The sequence below is a fragment of the Coregonus lavaretus genome, assembly GCF_964263955.1.
Source record: "Coregonus lavaretus genome assembly, chromosome: 6".
Taxonomy (NCBI): domain Eukaryota; kingdom Metazoa; phylum Chordata; class Actinopteri; order Salmoniformes; family Salmonidae; genus Coregonus; species Coregonus lavaretus.
In genome coordinates, this window is record NC_139993.1 from 58382239 (window position 1) to 58400636 (window position 18398).

At 46.3% G+C, this 18398-nt stretch overlaps 2 protein-coding genes across 3 annotated transcripts; one reads left to right on the plus strand and one right to left on the minus strand.

The window, feature by feature from the left end:
• The first annotated feature begins 118 nt into the window (after nucleotides 1–118).
• mpl (MPL proto-oncogene, thrombopoietin receptor) lies at nucleotides 119–6788 on the plus strand. Its single transcript, XM_084164679.1, has 12 exons — nucleotides 119–318; nucleotides 644–764; nucleotides 924–1108; nucleotides 2759–2910; nucleotides 3154–3319; nucleotides 3712–3823; nucleotides 3980–4140; nucleotides 4402–4544; nucleotides 4816–4975; nucleotides 5208–5289; nucleotides 5408–5495; nucleotides 6012–6788. The coding sequence occupies exons 1-12, from the start codon at nucleotides 168–170 to the stop codon at nucleotides 6414–6416; spliced, it is 1926 nt and encodes a 641-aa protein (XP_084020805.1). The 5' UTR covers nucleotides 119–167; the 3' UTR covers nucleotides 6417–6788.
• A 1522-nt stretch (nucleotides 6789–8310) lies between these two features.
• Nucleotides 8311–18372, minus strand: orc1 (origin recognition complex, subunit 1). 2 transcript variants are annotated; one of them, XM_084164490.1, is made up of 19 exons: nucleotides 18162–18372; nucleotides 17878–17985; nucleotides 17628–17755; nucleotides 17239–17411; nucleotides 16555–16987; nucleotides 16171–16420; nucleotides 15243–15308; nucleotides 15037–15141; nucleotides 13256–13478; nucleotides 12964–13136; nucleotides 12256–12357; nucleotides 11237–11408; nucleotides 11061–11168; nucleotides 10653–10802; nucleotides 9893–10012; nucleotides 9513–9682; nucleotides 9341–9428; nucleotides 8991–9211; nucleotides 8311–8849 (listed from the first exon to the last, which is right to left on the minus strand). In XM_084164490.1, the coding sequence occupies exons 2-18, from the start codon at nucleotides 17973–17975 to the stop codon at nucleotides 9011–9013; spliced, it is 2760 nt and encodes a 919-aa protein (XP_084020616.1). In that variant the 5' UTR covers nucleotides 17976–17985; nucleotides 18162–18372; the 3' UTR covers nucleotides 8311–8849; nucleotides 8991–9010. The 2 variants fall into 2 exon arrangements, with proteins under 2 accessions (XP_084020616.1, XP_084020615.1); XM_084164489.1 differs by having other exon boundaries at nucleotides 8312–9211.
• Nucleotides 18373–18398: the final 26 nt, after the last annotated feature.

An 18398-nucleotide genomic window follows, 5' to 3' on the forward strand; every position in this document is an offset into this window, starting at 1 on the left:
CTGACAGATAGAGCCTCCCCTCATCACTACAATCCCCCACCACCCCGACCTCACCCCCAGACCACAACGCTACGCTGACATGCACTCACAAACACACAAACACCCTGCCACTCTCAGACATAGAGCTTGGGGCAGCGATGGGGAAGATCGGACACACCTGTATGTAGATGGGACACAACTGCCACCTGTCTGTGGATGTCATGGACCGCCATCTCACCTGGAAGGTCCCCTGTGTCTGGCTCTGGATCATAGCAGGCTGGGTGAACGTGCTGGGGCATGGGATTGGAGATGGGGCTGTCCCTCGCCTGTCAAAGAAAGGTAGGACATTGGACCACCCGTTCAATAGTTAAGTGTCTATGTAGAATATTTGGAATAGTGTTAAAGCTAGACAAAACAAGGCAACATTGTTGATCATCTCTCAGCTGAACTTCTCTCTCGTTGTGCTGTATTGGTGATTTATGCCTGTTTTTTAAGTACAAAAAAGTAAGAGAATGTGTGCATTCACTACTGTAAATCGCTCTGGATTAGAGCGTCTGCTAAATGACAAAACAATATTTGTTACAGCATTATAAAACAATAATAAACTACAAAATGCCACATTTTTATTTCAAAACTGTAATAAATAATACTATTTCCCATACAGATGTGTTGTTGTTGGCTGGTGATTCAGATCCAAAGTGTTTTACCAGGACACAGTATGACTTCACCTGTTTCTGGGAGACACCAGGCAACACGGCTTATGACTTCTTCTATAGGAATGATGAGTATGTTCAATGTATTCTGGTCAATTATAAAATTAATTATAAAATGTCAATATTTTCAGAAAATAAAATAAATATATATTACAGTTGAAGTGAACAGTTGACATAAACTCCATTCTGCCAGTCACTGACACCAGTCACCTTTCCTCTGTCCCTGATCAGTGGGGAGAAGGAGAAGCGGTGTAAACTGACTCTCCAGAGGACAGAGGAGGAGGAGGGGAAGGTCCTCCATGTCTGCTTCTTCCCTCGCTCTGACGTCTTCCTGTTTACGCTCACACACATCAGAGTGGTGGAAAGCAGCTCCAACTACACACTCTACAGACGCACCATCAGCGTTGAGGACCAGGGTGAGAGAGAGAGAGAAACAGAGAGAGAGAAACAGAGAGAGAGAGAAACAGGGAGTGAGAGAAACAGAGGGAGTGAGAGAAACAGAGAGAGAGAAACAGAGAGACAGAGAGAGAGAGAGAGAGAGACAGAGCGAGAGACAGAGACAGAGAGAGAGAGACAGAGAGAGAGAGACAGAGAGAGAGAGACAGAGAGAAACAGAGAGAGAGAGACAGAGAGAAACAGAGAGAGAGAGAGAGAGAGAGAGAGAGAGAGAGAGAGAGAGAGAGAGAGAGAGAGAGAGAGAGAGAGAGAAACAGCGAGAGAAGAGAGAGAGAAACAGAGCAAGAGAGAGAGAGAGAGAGAGAGAGAGAGAGAGAGAGAGAGACCGAGAGAGAGACAGAGAGAGGGAGAGAGAGAGAGAGAGAGAGAGAGAGAGAGAGAGAGAGAGAGAGAGAGAGAGAGAGAGAAACAGAGAGAGACAGAGAGAGAGAGAGAGACAGAGAGAGAGAGAGAGAGAGAGACAGAGAGAGAGCAAAACAGAGAGAAACAGAGAGAAACAGAGAGAGAGAGACAGCGAGAGAGAGCGAAACAGAGAGAAACAGAGAGAGCGAAACAGCGAGAGAAGAGAGAGAGAAACAGAGCAAGAGAGAGAGAGAGAGAGAGAGAGAGAGAGAGAGAGAGAGAGAGAGAGAGACAGAGAGAGAGAGAGAGAGACCGAGAGAGAGACAGAGAGAGAGAGAGAGCGAGGGAGAGAGAGAGAGAGAGAGAGAGAGAGAGAGAGAGAGAGAGAGAGAGAGAAACAGAGAGAGACAGAGAGAGACAGAGAGAGAGAGAGAGAGAGAGAGAGAGACAGAGAGAAACAGAGAGAGAGAGAGAGAGACAGAGAGAGAGCGAAACAGAGAGAAACAGAGAGAGAGACAGAGAGAAACAGAGAGAGAGAGAGAGAGAGAGAAACAGAGAGAGAGCGAAACAGAGAGAGAGCGAAACAGAGAGAAACAGAGAGAAACAGAGAGAAACAGAGAGAGCGAAACAGAGAGAAACAGAGAGAGAGAGACAGAGAGAGACAGAGAGAAACAGAGAGAGAGAGACAGAGAGAAACAGAGAGAGAGAGAGAGAGAGAGAGAGAGAGAGAGAGAGAGAGAGAGCGAGAGAGAGAGAGAGAGAGAGAGAGAGAGAAACAGAGAGAGACAGAGAGAGAGAGAGAGACAGAGAGAGAGACAGAGAGAGACAGAGAGAGAGAGAGACAGAGAGAAACAGAGAGAGAGAGAGAGAGAGAGAGACAGAGAGAGAGCGAAACAGAGAGAAACAGAGAGAGAGACAGAGAGAAACAGAGAGAGCGAGAGAGAGAGAGAGAGAAACAGAGAGAGCGAGAGAGAGAGAGAGACAGAGAGAGAGCGAAACAGAGAGAAACAGAGAGAGAGACAGAGAGAAACAGAGACAGAGAGAGAGCGAAACAGAGAGAAACAGAGAGAGAGACAGAGAGAAACAGAGAGAGAGAGAGAGAGACAGAGAGAGAGCGAAACAGAGAGAGAGAGAGCGAAACAGAGAGAAACAGAGAGAGAAACAGAGAGAGAGGATTTTAGTAGTTTGAAATCTAAAGCTCTTACTGTCCAGTAACAACACATCCTCCCTGCTTCATTCTTTCTTCTCTCTTCTTTCTCCTTCCTTAGGTCTCCTGGAACCCCCTGTGAATGTATCCCTTCACCCGACAGGGCAGGCTGGGCAGTTCCAGGTGGCTTGGCACGCACCAAGAGATTGGGAGAACAACGTGCAGTATGGGATGCGTTACTCCTCCCAGGGACTGAGGGAGAGGACAGAACTGGTACTGAAACTCAGAAACACAAAATCAACAATAATTAAACCAGTCAAATTCGCTGCAAGGGGAAAAAGACAGACAAAGTGTTTGGTAAAAAAATCCATCATGACTGCTGCATTCACTATTAGTACCCACCTTGATGGTAGGCTACAGGGCGTCCATTTTGTGCCAGAACGTCATCACTCAAATTCCATTCACTGTGCTGCTGCTGTAGACTTCTTGTGATATTTCTTCCCTCTCTGTCCCAAGATAAAGTCAGTGAGGTCCCCCATCCACAGCCTGGTTTCTCTGGTGCCAGGGGAGGTGGTCAGCGTCCAGCTGAGGGTCAAACCCAACGGCTACAGTGAGACGGAGACCAGCGGTCACTGGAGCGACTGGTCGGTTCCCATCACTGCCATGGTACCTCAGAGCGCAGGTGGGTGAGCTACTGAGTATTGGCCAAAGACTGATAAAGACTGATAAAGACTACAGTGCACATGTGGGGCAGCAGGTAGCTTGGCGGAGGCGGCATGTAGCCTTGCGGGTAGGAGCATTGGGCCAGTAACCGAAAGGTTGTTGGATCGACTCCACGAGCTGACAAGATAAAAATCAGTCGTTCTGCCCCTGAGCAAGGCAGTTAACCCACTGTTCCCAGGGCGCCGTGGATGTCGATTAAGGCAGCTCCCCCGCACCTCTTAAATGCGGAAGACACATTTCAATAGAATGCATTGTTGTACAACTGACTAGGTATCCCCCTTTCCCTAGATGTTGTTTACTGACAGCACTGTTTGAGTAAGAGTGATGGAGTTTACTACCTCTGTTTTCCAGCTGATATCTCATTGTTGTGCCATACCTCTGACCTGCAAAACATCACCTGCCAATGGAATGGGCAGTCCTACAGAGATGCTACCTACACCTTAAACTACAAGCTGGGATCCAGGTAGCTGTTAACATACAAATGACCTCAACAAACACGCTACTCTACATGCAAAATGTTCCACAGTGCGACATAAATCAAGGCTAAAGCTCATATTGCATTGTAAAACATACTTGATGATTATGTATCATTAAACCTCTGGTTGTATAATCTCTGCAGTGAAAGGGAGGGCTGGAGAAAGTGTCTTCAGAATGAGAACACCTCCTACCACTGCCGTTTCCATGGAGCGGAGTCCAGTGAGATACTGGTCAAACTCAGTACTGGTCCTGGTTCTCTCAAACGGACCTTCTACACTGAATCCTTCAGACTCAACAACAGCAGTGAGTCACACTGGTAATAGACCACTTGGCAGCTGTGAAAGCTTCCCTTCAATCAAAAAAAGAGAGTACCGGTATGCTACATTGCCATTAAGAGTTAAACAAATGGAAAGAGGTTGAGTCTAGCATGCATTTTACTTAATGTTTTAAGAACCCTTGTTGACATAAATCTGTAACAGTACAATCTGTATTGCTGGATATACACTAATCATCTCTGTAAAACTCATGTTATGTCTCTCTCTCCTGTCCCTATGTTGCGGTCAGTTCAAACAGACCCTCCAGGGAGGCTGAGGGGACAGTGGGAGGGGGGCAGGCTGTGTCTGAGATGGGGCACACCCCTACTGGCTCTGTCTCTCCACCTGATGTACCAGCTCCGCTACCAGCCTCAAGGGGAGGCCGTCTGGAAGGTACAGTACAGAGCCTGCCTACAGAAATACCCTCACTACATCTCATATCCAAAATTATCTACTTCTGTTTACTTCATTCTGTTGTGTGGTAAAACCATAAGCCTGGCTCTGTCCTTATCGCATATGTAAACAGGGAACTACATGTTTTGTCATGAGTTTGTATTTTGCAGTACAAACAAATAACTGGGTGCAATTCAGTGGAGGCTGAATTTAGCAGTTCTCCCCTCAGCAGCCTCCACTGGTGTTTTTGTGTGTTGTCCTCGCTCTCCAGCTGGTGACTCTGCAGGTCCCTGAGAACAGTACTTGTCTGGACGTTCAGACTGGCGGTCAGTACTTTATCCAGGTCAGAGCCAGGCCCAACGGGTCAGTCTATGCTGGCTACTGGAGCAACTGGTCACCCCCCCTCACTGTGGACACGCCTTCGGATATCGGTAAAGTAACACCACTATGGAGATAAGCAAGATTCTTTTTTTCCATATCTGATTACATAAAATGCCTACTGTACATGGGAAGGTTGGTTGATAGATCAAGCTTTTCTTGTGTTCTGTGACGTTCAGGTAGGCCTAAAGAGGGGAAACCCATGAATAGTAGATATTACAGTCACTGCACTTCTAATCAGGCAGGCTATTGTCATTCTCAAACTCTGCTTCTTTATTTTATCAGCAGGGTTCCTCATCCTCTGCATTCCTCTCATGATGCTCATCCTATCAGTTGTGTTCCTCTCAATGTTCTCCAGCTATCTCAGGTAAGATGCTTTTTCAGTTTGCTTCACACTAATGCAGCGTGTACCATCTACCGTAAACACATTTATCTTTTCCACCCTATTCATGGACATGTTGTGTACTGAATGATTTTTCCACCAGTAAGCTGAAACGGTATCTGTGGCCACCAGTCCCAAAACTTGACAAAGTACTGCATGGCTTCCTCACAGACATCAACCGACAGACTTGGGTAAAAACTTAATTGATTGCAGTACACAGTAGAATAACATTATGGAACTATACTGAACAAAAATATAAACGCAACATGTAAAGGGTTGGTCCCATGTTTCACGAGCTGAAATAAAAGATACCAGAAATGTTCCTTATGCACAAAAAGCTTATTTCTCTCAAATGTTGTGTACAAATTTGTTTACATCCCTGTTAGTGAGCATTTCTCCTTTTGCTCCCAAGTGGGTAGGCCTAAGCCCTCCCAGGCCCACCCATGGCTGCACCCCTGCCCAGTCATGTGAAATCGATAGATCAGGGCCTAATTTATGTATTTATTTATATTGACTGATTTCCTTATATGAACTGTAACTCAGTAAAATCTTTGAATTTTTTGCATATTGCGTTTCTATTTTTATTCAGTGTAGATCAATTGAAGGGGTCACATCTTAACTGTGTGTTCAATGTGGTTTATCTTTATGAGTACGTGTTGGAAACCATTGAATCGGAGTCTCCGTATGTACCTGTGTTCCCTCCATAGGACCCTCCCTTTATTACCAAGCAATGTTCAGAGGAGACCCCAGCCTGTGTGGTGGAGATTATGTCTGAGAGGGAGGCTCCAGGTGGAGGGAAGCTTCCCATGGAGTCCTCCTTTCTACTCTCCTCAGAACGAGGCTCCGCTGGCGGGGAGGAGGAGAGGCTCCCCACCCTGGCCCTGGAGCTCAGCCGGGACTACGTGACCCTGGCCACGGATGACGTCATCCCCTGGCTCCGAGGGAACGAGTATGTGTACGACGGGGAGGTGGGGGCGGAGTCTCGAAGCCTGGGGGAAGAGGAGGTTCTCCAGATGAAGTGTCACTGCCCCTCCAGCTTCCCATCATCCTCCAGTACCACGGACATCCTCAACCGCTCCTACATGCTGCTGGCTGAGCAGCCTATAGATTGACTGGACTGTCAGGGCAGCAGTAGGGCCGGCAAATGCCTGATTGGCACAGCTCAACAAGGGCACACAGAGTGGACAGTTAGAAAACATCCAACACAATATCCACAACTAAAACAGGTCCTTGCATATTAAAGATCTATCTTATGATTCATGGGATAATATATAAAGTGTACCCAAATCTGGATGAAAAGAGATGGATTGATATGTTCCATGGACATACCATATACTGTAAATATATCTATTTCACTTGTCATATACCTGGCTTAAGTTCATTCCGAAAGTATTCAGATCCCTTTACTTTTACCACATTTTTCAGCCTTATTCCAAAATGGATTTTTTAAAAACATCCTCATTAATCTACACACAATACCCCATAATGACAAAGCAAAAACAGTTTTGACATTTTTGCAAATGTATTCAATTGAAATATCACATTTACATAAGTATTCTGACCCTTTACTCAGTACTTTGTTGAACCACCTTTGGCAGCGATTACAGCCTCGAGTCTTCTTAAGTATGACGCTACAAGCTTGGCACACCTGTATTTGGGGAGTTTCTCCCATTCTTCTCTGCAGATCCTCTCAAGCTCTGTCAGGTTGGATGGGGAGCGTCGCTGCACCGCTATTTTCAGGTCTCTCCAGAGATGTTCGATCAGGTTAAAGTCCAGGCCACTCAAGGACATTCAGAGACTTGTCCCGAAGCCACTCCTGCGTCGTCTTGGCTGTGTGCTTAGGTTCATTGTCCTGATGGAAGGTGAACCTTCGCCCAAGTCTGAGGTCCTGAGCAGGTTTTCATCAAGGATCTCGCTGTCCTTTGCTCCGTTCATCTTTCCCTCGATCCTGACTAGTCTCCTAGTCCCTGCCGCTGAAAAACATCCCACAGCATGATGCTGACATCACCATGCTTCACCGTAGGGATGGTGCCAGGTTTCCTCCAGAAGTGACGCTTGGCATTCAGGCCAAAGAGTTCAATCTTGTTTCTCATGGTATGAGAGTCCTTTAGGTGGCTTTTGGCAAACTCCAAGTGGGCTGTCATGTGTATTTTACTGAGGAGTGGCTTCCGTCTGGCCACTCTACCATAAAGAACTGATTGGTGGAGTGCTGCAGAGATGGTTGGCCTTCTGGAAGGTTCTCCCATCTCCACAGAGGAACTCTGGAGCTCTGTCAGAGGGACCATTGGGTTCTTGGTCACCTCCCTGACCAAGGCCCTTCTCCCCCGATTGCTGTTTGGCCAGGTGGCCAGCTCTAGGAAGAGTCTTGGTGGTTCCAAACTTCTTCCATTTAAAGAATGGAGGCCACTGTGTTCTTGGGGACCGTCAATGCTGCAGACAATTTTGGTACCCTTCTCCAGATCTGTGCCTCGACACAATCCTGTCTCGGAGCTCTACGGACAATTCCTTTGACCTCATGGTTTGGCGTTTGCTCTGACATGCACTGTCAACTGTGGGACCTTATATAGACAGGTGTGTGCCTTTCCAAATCATGTCCAATCAATTGAATTTACCACAGGTGTACTCCAATCAAGTTGTAGAAACATCAAGGATGTTCAATGGAAAAAGGATGCACCGGTGCTCAATTTCGAGTCTCATAGCAAAGGGTCTGAATACTTATAAATTAGCAAACATTTATAAAAACCTGTTTTTGCTTTGTCATTATTGGATAGTGTGTAGATTGAGGGGCAAAAAAATATTGTATCCATTTTAGAATAAGGCTGTAACGTAACAAAATGTGGGAAAAGGGGTCTGAATACTTTCCGAATGCGCTGTGTGTCTATCATTAGCTCCTCCCTACAAAATATGCTTTGTTCATTCTAACCTCTGGAAAGCAATACCTGTGCAGGTAAATTGTTCAAGTAATGTAATCAGGAGTACATGAAGAATGGAAAACTAGGCCTTCATACACAAGTATTGTTCAATATCTTTATTACATTTGTAGATACAATATTCACACATAACAATAATCAAGAACATCCTAAAACCAACAAGAGCAACTTTAAAATGTTTGAATAAGGATAAAGAGGAAAGTCAAATTGCTAACTGATGGGAAACTAGCTCTTCTCCCATCAACGAGTTAAAACCAGATCTAAATATCCTTAAAGTTTGTAACAAGGGCAATTTTCAGTAAACAAACGTAAAACATATTTAATAGAAGTCATGATTTCTTGTGTTCTTGGATTATGACAGAATTCCATCAAATATTTAAGTACACTGCAAGAGCTTCCAGAAATGTATTGTGCTGACAACGATGACATTGAAAAGCATTCGTAAAAGAATACTAAAACAGAGGATGTCCTAAAACCTCTCAGAAGACGGCATCAAACCAAACTGAGCCACCATAGACACAGATGTCTGTCTGTGGGATTCCCATTCCCAGTCCTGAGTGGTACAGCAGTATTGCATGTGGTTGAGGCGTGGGACTATGTGGTCCAACGGTGGTCCTGATGAGTTGTAGTGTGAGAGAGGGATATTGGTTGTTGTAAAACAATAAGTTGACTGGTATAGATGGAGCAGGTTCCCTTCTAGGCCCCAATAACACATTCTTGAGTTAGGACCACAGACCCTCATCCTCCCCCCTGTACCTTCAGACACCCGGTGGTGCTCAGTCTCTGACAGCTTTGAGTGCGTAGAGCACGTCATCCTGGCTGACGTTGAGTCTGACCCGCTGTAGCACGTCTAGACGGCTGGCCTCCAGCAGCAGCAGACGACACGCCCCCAGACGCTGACACACTGCCAGACCCTCGGACACGCTGATGGGCTGCAGGCCATCCACACGACACAGAGCCCGGTGCTGCACAAACACCTGGGGGGAGGGGACAGTGGACTTTAGATAAGGGAACTTCAGGAAAACGCCACAATGCAGCTAAAAGAGGGAAAGATGTGTTGAGCAAGAGCTGTAGTAAATCACTGTTGTCCTCATTAGGGCCTTTACCTGTTGGAAAGTGGCCTCCTCCAGTCCCAGCCGCCTGAACTCAGCAACGACCGCCCTCAGGAAGAGCTGCTCCTGCAACGATGCACACCTAACACAGAGATTTCAGACTGACAGTTCTCTGGGCCAATTCATTCAGACTGACAGCTCTCTGGGCCAATGGGATGTCTCTTACCTGATGGCTGTGATGTAGGAGGAGGAGAACATCTCATCCAGCGCCTCCATCACATGACTAATTCCCACCAATCCCGTGGAGGACGGGTGCGAGGCGGCGTGTTCGCAGATCTCAGTGGCGCGACGACAGATGTCCAGACAGCGTCGGGCATCGCCTGACAACGCTGCCACCTGGAGGACGGGAGGGGGACAGCGCTCAGAGACAGACACCACTGACCGATGGGTAAAGCCACACAGAACACTTCTCAGTATGGATCCAATAAATTCCATTAACTGACCAATTAAGAGGCAGGGAGAATTTAAAAAACAGCAGGACTGTGGAACGCAAGGATCTGAGTTGTACACCCCTGGGCTGAATAATAGAGCGACAACATGACCTACCTTTCTGGAGACCAGCTGCATAGCGTCCTCCTCGAAGGCCTTGACCTTGTTCAGTCTGGACATGATGATCTGCTGCAGCTGCTTGAAGCTGTACGGCTGGAATGACATCCTGGTCAGGCCCTGGACACACACACACACAGACAGAGGGAGAGAGAGAGACACGCACAGGAAGTTACAGTTAAACACAAACACTCCCATATTGACACTGGTTTGATCTGCACTTCAAGAGGCCCGCATACACGCTGAAAGAATTTCACAGCAATACAGACTATATACAGTAAAAGCTGCCACATGGAAGCTCATATGAAAGCAGTGGTGATTGCCAGCCCAGCCCCACCAATCTAACAGCGCCCTCGTGTGGTGGGGATATAGAGAATTAAAATGGAACACTAATGCAGTGGTTCTCCAACCACTCCTCTGGAACCCCAGCACGCCGTTCCATAGACGGGTTGGTTGTATAGCAACAAAATCGACACGTGCTTCTTGTCATTGTTGCTAGCTATCCGACCGTTCAGAATAATAACAAAGCTTGCCGTCCGACCACGTCGATGTACGTACATCATTTTCGTAACATTGTCAGCCAACCCGTCTATGCGTTTGATCTATTTCAGAGCTAGCAAACCTGATTCAACCGGTCATCAAGCCCTTGACTAGGAGAATCAGGTGAACTAGGTCAGGCCTACATCCAAATTGTGAAACGTCTGGGTCTCCGAGGAGATGTTTGACAACCACTGCGCTGAAGTATCTCCATGGTCTTTACCAGTCTGCTGGCCACCCTGTTGATCATGATCCTCTCGGGCAGGTCCATGGTGTTGGCGATGGTCAGCACCACCAGGCGGGCGTGGCGCCGCGTCGGCCAATCAAACAGGTTGTACATGACATTCTGCTTCCTGGTCCACAGCAGGTCCAGCTAGAGGGGGGAGGGAAACACAGGGTCAGTCATAAAAAACAGAATGAACGGGCATCTCCATTCAAGTCAATGATGCGTAATTCTATTTCTAATGGAGTCAGTCATAGAAATATGTAGAGTAGAGCGAATGAGTATAGAACGGAGACAATTCTCTGTCTTGAAATCCATCATCAGCATCTCCCAGTTGGGGTCAACAATGGTTACGTCCAAAATAAAAACGTATTCTCCTATCCTTAAGAGTTGAGACAGTGGCCTTACCTCGTCCACCAGTAGCACGGTGGTCTCCTTCTTGGGGGCGGGGTTACTGAACCTCTTCTCCAATAGGGCTGCAGCGTGGTCAGCTGTCGCCTTCTGGTCTGTCAGTTTCTGGAGGAGAACACACGGTCAGGAGTTACACTGATACTTGGTGTGTGTGTCTAGGTCTGTGTGTGTACCTGTAGAATCTGGACGTAGGCCTGGTGAGGGTCTGTCATTTTCATGCCATTGATCTCAATGAATCGGAACGTGGGGATTTCATCCATATCAGAGGCGTGCTGTAGACAGCGGATAACCTCGTGGACAGTGGCGGTTTTCCCAGTTCCCGGAACACCAGAGATGTACATACACCTGGAGGACAGACAACAGGCTACTGTAACCCGTTTTCCATCAAGTTAAGGAACGTTGACATTACTTGCAGCGAAATAAGAAACAAAAGTCAATTTTCCATCAAAACAATCACAGGTGGAAACATTATGCTTTGGGGGTGTTTTCCTGCTAAGGGGACAGGACAACTTCACCGCATCAAAGGGACGATGGACGGGGCCATGTACCGTCAAATCTTGGGTGAGAACCTCCTTCCCTCAGCCAGGGCATTGAAAATGGGTCGTAGATGGGTATTCCAGCATGACAATGACCCAAAACACACGGCCAAGGCAACAAAGGAGTGGCTCAAGAAGAAGCACATTAAGGTCCTGGAGTGGCCTAGCCAGTCTCCAGACCTTAATCCCATAGAAAATCTGTGGAGGGAGCTGAAGGTTCGAGTTGCCAAACGTCAGCCTCGAAACCTTAATGACTTGGAGAAGATCTGCAAAGAGGAGTGGGACAAAATCCCTCCTGAGATGTGTGCAAACCTGGTGGCCAACTACAAGAAACGTCTGACCTCTGATTGCCAACAAGGGTTTTGCCACCAAGTACTAAGTCATGTTTTGCAGAGGGGTCAAATACTTATTTCCATCATTAAAATGCAAATCAATTTATAACATTTTTGACATGCGTTTTTCTGGATTTTTTTGTTGTTATTCTGTCTCTCACTGTTCAAATAAACCTACCATTAAAATTATAGACTGATCATTTCTTTGTCAGTGGGCAAACGTACAAAATCAGCAGGGGATCAAATACTTTTTTCCCCTCACTGTATGGGGTTCACACAGTAACAAGATTTTCTGAAACGTAGCAAGGTGTCAGTCAATCTTACCCTCCGGTCCCGTCCATGACCTTGCTCTCCACAAAGTTATAGATATCCTGGAACTCCTGCTCCCTACAGGGAAGAGACTCTGGTACTGCCGACACATGCAGCCTGCAGACAGGGACACACACACACAAATATCAAATGGATTTGCCACATGCACCAAATACAACAGGTGTAGACCTTACTGTGAAACACTTACTTACAAGCCCTTAACCAACAATGCAGTTCAAGAAATAGAGTTTAGAAAATATTTACTAAATAAACTAAAAGTTAAAAATAAATTAAAAAGTAACACAATAAAATAACAATAATGAAGCTATATACAGGGGGTACCGGTACCGAGTCAATGTGCGGGGGTACAGGTTAGTCGAGGTAATTTGTACATGTAGGTAGGGGTAAAGTGACTATGCATAGATAATAAACAGCGAGTAACAGCAGTGTAAAAACAAAGGGGTGTCAATGTAAATAGTCCGGGTGGCCATTTGATTAATTGTTCAGCAGTCTTATGGCTTGGGGGTAGAAGCTGTTAAGGAGCCCAATAAAACATTTTTTTAACTCCCTACACGGAAGAGACAGCTGCGGCCCTTCATGATGAGTCCATATTTTTTGTGGCCCCCACTCCCATCAAAGTTGCCCATCCCTGACTTAAATAAACACAGACGTAAATCATTGGCTGAAATCTACTGTTTGGATAGGATCCCAGTTTGTTCTCACCTAGCCCTGGCGTCCTCCAGGACGTTCCCAGGCTGCCTGGCTGGAATAGTCCGGCTGGGAATACTAGGAGTGGCATGACGGGGGGTCCGGGGGGTACTGGGAGTGGCATGACAGGGGGTCCGGTGGGTACTAGGAGTGGCATGACGGGGGGTCCGGGGGGTACTGGGGTTGACCTGGATGGGAAAACATGGAAAAGAAACAGAATTCCTCGATCCCTTTCTCAGCTCACGACAGAATGGAAAAATATGAATATTAGACAGGCACCACAGAAGCCTACCATAGCCATACGTACTTTCTTGCTGGGCGTTTTGAGTGGGGTCCTGGCGGGGGTCTTGCGAGGTCTTCCTCTGGTCTTCCTCACCACGGTCTCTTCCTCACTCTCTGCCTGCTCTTCCTCCATCTCTTCATCGCTGCTGCTCTGTAGGTCCTTCTTGGAGGGAACGAAACAGTCATCATCATCATCATCATCTTCCTCTCCATCGGAGTTTAGCTCCTGGGTATTGTCCATCAGATTCCTACAAAACAAATTAACACATTTTAGTAAATAATACTTCAAAATGGCATTGCAAAAGTACTTTGTAGAAGGGGAAGTATTTAAAAATATATGTATTTCTTGAGATGCAAATTTAACTGAGTTGATGTGATAACATCAATTGGTGGCACCCACCACATTGAATTATCATTAAACAACCCGTCAATAGCATTACATTTTTTTCAACTCATTTAAAATCACTCAGAAGTGAACGCTTCAAATTACTCCTTAGAGGGTCACAGTTCCTTTCAGTCAGTAGGGGCATACCAGAGATAGAATTAGAGGACTTTTCTGTGTATCTGTCCCATTATGCCATCTGTGAGCGCATCGGCAGCGCCAGAGAGAAAGAGGCAAGTTTTTGTATGGCGGTCAAAGAGTGTCTAATTTAGTCAACAAAAATAGGAATTGCTAATTTTCTACGAGGCTTATTTGATCTAATAGAAGTTTCGTAATGATCAGTGATGTGTATTTTTTAATGGATTATCAGATAAAACTGGGTTAATCACGAACATAGAGTTAGAATTATTTGTTACTGGGCCACGAATGTAATTGGGTCATTTCACTGTGTATGGTGGTAAAGAGGGAATCTGACCTAAACTGGCTTGGGCCGTTTGTTTCTGTCTTCAAACACAGTGAAAAGAGCCAGGATTGAACTAAACATGAGTGTTTTTGCAAGATAAGGGTTGATTGATTGTAGTACTCTGAACTTAATGAAAGTTGAGTTTAGCCGCTCTCAGAGACAAAGGAAGTGGGCGGAGCGTTAAAAGAGCGGGAAAACTGAAGAGGACTATATAAGTTGGAGGGAGACCGTAAGGGGGTGTGCCACTCTGCAGACTGGTATCGGCTTTGTTGAACCTTTAATAAAGTCATTTCTTGATGCAACAAAAACTCTGTAAGACCTTATTTGTAATAAAGTATAGTGGTTATTCCACAACATCAGGTTGTTACGAATGCACTGATATAAGTGGACGCACGTGGCATTTCGGCAACTTTGGGGGAAAAAACTACATTATATCGGAGTTGTGCCTGTTGTTCATTGGCTATAATGGTCCCACCTCCTCCCGTCAAAGACAGTACAGTGCTTCCATCTTTGAGGACATGTATTTCCATTGTTAGAGCGGTCACTCATCTGTCTTGTCAATATAACAGATCATCTTTGGCAGCGCCATTGAGGCCATCTCCATTTTTAAGTAGTCCATTTTCTTCTACTACTTCTATGAATTGGGATACAAACTGCAAGTGTGCATACTGCCACCTGGAGTGTGTTGTTTGAACAGGTATAAAGCAAAGGTTGGTGAATTACTGCCATCCGCAGTTATGGAATGTTTGCTCTCAAGTAGAATTCATTGGCTGATCCCTCCCGATGCCCTGGATGGAATCCCGATGCCCTGGATGATCCTTCCTTAACCCATAGTTGACTACTTTAAAATGGTGGAAGCCTTCAATGGTAATGTCTACACAAAAACAGGTTTTATCCATCTAGAGGCCTCTATCATTCTCTATGGGGCATACCTATAAGTCACATGGCAGCCAGTACTTACAACTGCTTCCTGATACGTGATGACACCAGCTGGGCTGACTTCCTCTTGGAGCGAGGCGTCATGGCAATCGGCTGCTTGGGAGAGTTCTCAAAGTCCTCCTCCGCCCTGAGATAAACAGACGATAATAAGAAATAATATACATGGGATCATAAGAAGATTAGAGTAATCAATAATGTGACTGATCGATCAGACTGTTAGATACTCACAGCACCCCCAGAGCCGGCTCTCTCATGGTCATGGCGGACTCTTTCCTCCTGGAGGGGGTGGTAGCTCTTTGGGAAGACAGAAAAGTGGATGAGTCAAGACACTCAATTTGCAATCTACTATTTGTACAAATATGTGACTCGTCTATTGGTTAAGGTGAGGCGAGTAACTTAGCTGGCCGTAGTAAAACTAGCCACCCATAGTGACACACTGCTTGCTTATCAACATCGGCTAAGTGAAGTCTCTTATTAGCTTTTAAGCCATCTCAAATAAAACCAGTGGAACTATGTACCATCTGCTGTGAAGCCATGTCTATTAAGATATAGACAGGCAAGCTCCCACCAAGTGCTCCCCTGTCTGACCGCTAACCCCCGCCCCCACAACCACATCCGTGCTCCTGTCACCGGACCTGGGGTGGCCCACTCACTTCTGCCCCCTAACATAGTTCCTCCTGGGGGTGGCCTGTCTCTTCTTGGGGGTCTTGGCAGAGCCAGAGTCTGTAGGTAACCCTGCCTCAAATACCTCATCCTCTAGGGCCAGGGGAGACACAGCCAGCAACAGGTCACTGGAGAGGGCATGAGGGGACACACTGGCTTACTGATACTACTCACAGTATATTGGAGGACCCTGGGAGGATGTTGTTAAAACTTCCACAACCAGGACATTGAGCATGAATATAGTGTTAAGAATGTAATGTTTGTAGGCAGACATGTAGCTATTTTGCAAAGCACACATAGCTAAAATAGCTAAGATCTAACATAATTGGCACCAGCTGATCGGTGTAACGTTGTACAGCTGATCTGTGTAACATTGTACAACTCCTGTAAGCCCTGTATAAACAGCATCACACATAACTGTGTCTATTTCTGTGGTACCAGACTTCACAACTTAGAACGGCTGGAGTTAAGGCTACTCTGTGTCTAACCCTACCTGGAGAAGTCCTGTTCTCCCAGAGCAGTAGGAGACAGTCTGTCCAGGCTGATGGAGGCGGTCTTCCGGGGGAACCCCCCCTGGCCGTTAGGGGTCTTGCGGCCACTTCTCATGGGGGAGAGGCTGTAGCCATGCTGGAGGGAGTGTGAAACTGAGGAGCTCAGTTTGAGGGCCAGAACTTTCTCTGACTCCACCTCTTCAGCCAAGAGCTCACAGAGGTCATCTTCTCTGGTCATTATCTTCCCTGGACCTTGTAGGAGAAGACACACACACGTTACACCACCAGGACCCGCTCTCCCAGGCGCTACACCATCTCCTCTTGACCAACACACTGTTCAAAATGAAGTCATTTGAGATGATCACATCCTGAGATAAGACACTCACTGGACCCGATGCTGAGCTGTAGTTTCTTGCGTACACCCGGTGTGTCTGCAGCGCTGCCCCTCCTCTTGGCGCTCAGAATTTTAGAGGCAGAGAGCTTGGAGGCAGAGTGGCTCGACTCTGCCTCGTGGGTGACCATCTTTCCGGCGCTCATGGTGGCTCTAGTGTCAGACACAGACCCTGCTCTCCTCATCACTGTAGGGTCCGGGGTGGGCAGGGTATGACGCACTGGGCCCCGAGACACAGGGGCTGCCACGGGGGAAGAACAGGGGGGAAACTGAGGGAGAGCAGGTTTGGGAGGGGGTGAGGCAGGGGTATCCTGCATCAGGACAGGGTCTAAGACATTGAAGGCTTTGGTGTTCCAGGACAGCTTCACATAGAGGGTGTCCTTGGTTCCAGGCTCTGGAAAAGGAGTATCTTCAGGGACGTGCTGGACCTGGGGAGCGGAGGGAAGATGTTCAAATGGCATCAGAATCCTTATCAAATCAAACAACGACATTTGTTAAGTGCTTTTATAAGGTCAAGAGTCACAAAAGACTGAGCAAATAACCCAGAACCGAACAACTACGAAAGCAATCCTAAGTGAATAGGGACAAGGAAAAACACATCTAGAATCATTGAGAGGGCCAATGCTCAAGAGCACAGGTGCTAACACCACGGTTCTACTGGTGAACTATCCTGCCTCACATGCACAGTGCCAAGGATGGACTCTGCGTTGATCTCATCGTCACAGCCACGTCCCAGATAGTAGAAGATCTCCTGGGGGTGGGGACTCCTGCCCAGCAGCTTCTTCTTGTTGCGGGGCACCTCAGACAAGCGCACAAACCACTGCACCAGCGCCTTCTTCTGCTTGTGGGACTCTGAGGACCATAGACACATGCATAAGGTCATTGCAGGACATGATTCACTTTGTTACCTAGTCCTAGATGCTTGAAATAAGGATGACAACGTTTCCCCACATAACAGAGCATTTTCAACGTATTTCTGCCAAATTCATCTGAGCAACAACAACAGTTCATACCGCCTTTAAGTCGCAAGCCCTTAAGTACATTGCATAACATTAAACCATAACTCACCATCGCCAAAGAACTTGAGAAGCTTGGCAACGAATGGGTTGTCATCATCATCTCCCTCAATGAGGATGTACTGGCCAGGGGTTACAGTGGTGACTCCCTCCTGACCCTCCACACTAATTTTCAAATAACTAGAGAAAAAGACCAACAAACATTGTTTCCATTGGAAATCAAGTGGAACAAAATATGAATTAACAGCATAATTGCCGATGCTCGAGGCAAATTTATGTTATGACACTAAGTTGAAACTTACTCAAAGACAAAACTCTTAAATTTTCTGTCGAAGTTAGTCGGTCTTCCGCCCCATTTGTAGATACGTCTCACTCTCAATCTTGTAAAGTAGCGGACCATAATTGCAGACCTTTTACAGAAGACACATTTTGACACAGTGAGTAAATCAAGACTTGGTTACTTGGGACAAAGATAATTCACGTTAGCTAGTTGCCATACTTGCTCTCGAGAACCCAAGGAGCAATGTGGCCTTAGTTAGCTTGCTAGCTAGCTAACCTATATGAATAGGCTAGCTGCAATACTCACAGAGAAGAGAGTCTGATAAGAGTCGAACGGGCAAGTTGATCAAATTTCAAGCAGTTTAATATAAACGAAGATGCACTATAGTGTAGTAATATAGCTAGTTATATTTTACACGTAGCTAGATAACTAAAAAAAAGAAATAGTCTAGTACAATGGATTGTGTCGCTGCACTAGCTAACTTTCGCGCGAAAAATTGCGTGATTGGCATGTGACTGAAGTATCGACCAATGACCGCCTTCA

What these genes read in the sequence shown, in the direction of transcription:
- mpl (XM_084164679.1), top strand. Translation starts at nt 168, where the DNA reads ATGGGACACAACTGCCACCTGTCTGTGGATGTCATGGACCGCCATCTC. An exon ending in AACTACAAGCTGGGATCCAG is followed by an intron (nt 3,824 to 3,979) that starts GTAGCTGTTAAC and finishes TAATCTCTGCAG; the next exon opens with TGAAAGGGAGGGCTGGAGAA. An exon ending in ATGTTCTCCAGCTATCTCAG is followed by an intron (nt 5,290 to 5,407) that starts GTAAGATGCTTT and finishes TTTTTCCACCAG; the next exon opens with TAAGCTGAAACGGTATCTGT.
- orc1 (XM_084164490.1), bottom strand. Translation starts at nt 17,975, where the DNA reads ATGGTCCGCTACTTTACAAGATTGAGAGTGAGACGTATCTACAAATGG. An exon ending in ACAGGGTGGCCAGCAGACTG is followed by an intron (nt 10,013 to 10,652) that starts GTAAAGACCATG and finishes GTGTGTGTCCAG; the next exon opens with GGCCTGACCAGGATGTCATT. An exon ending in TGCAGCTGGTCTCCAGAAAG is followed by an intron (nt 9,683 to 9,892) that starts GTAGGTCATGTT and finishes CCCGTCCTCCAG; the next exon opens with GTGGCAGCGTTGTCAGGCGA.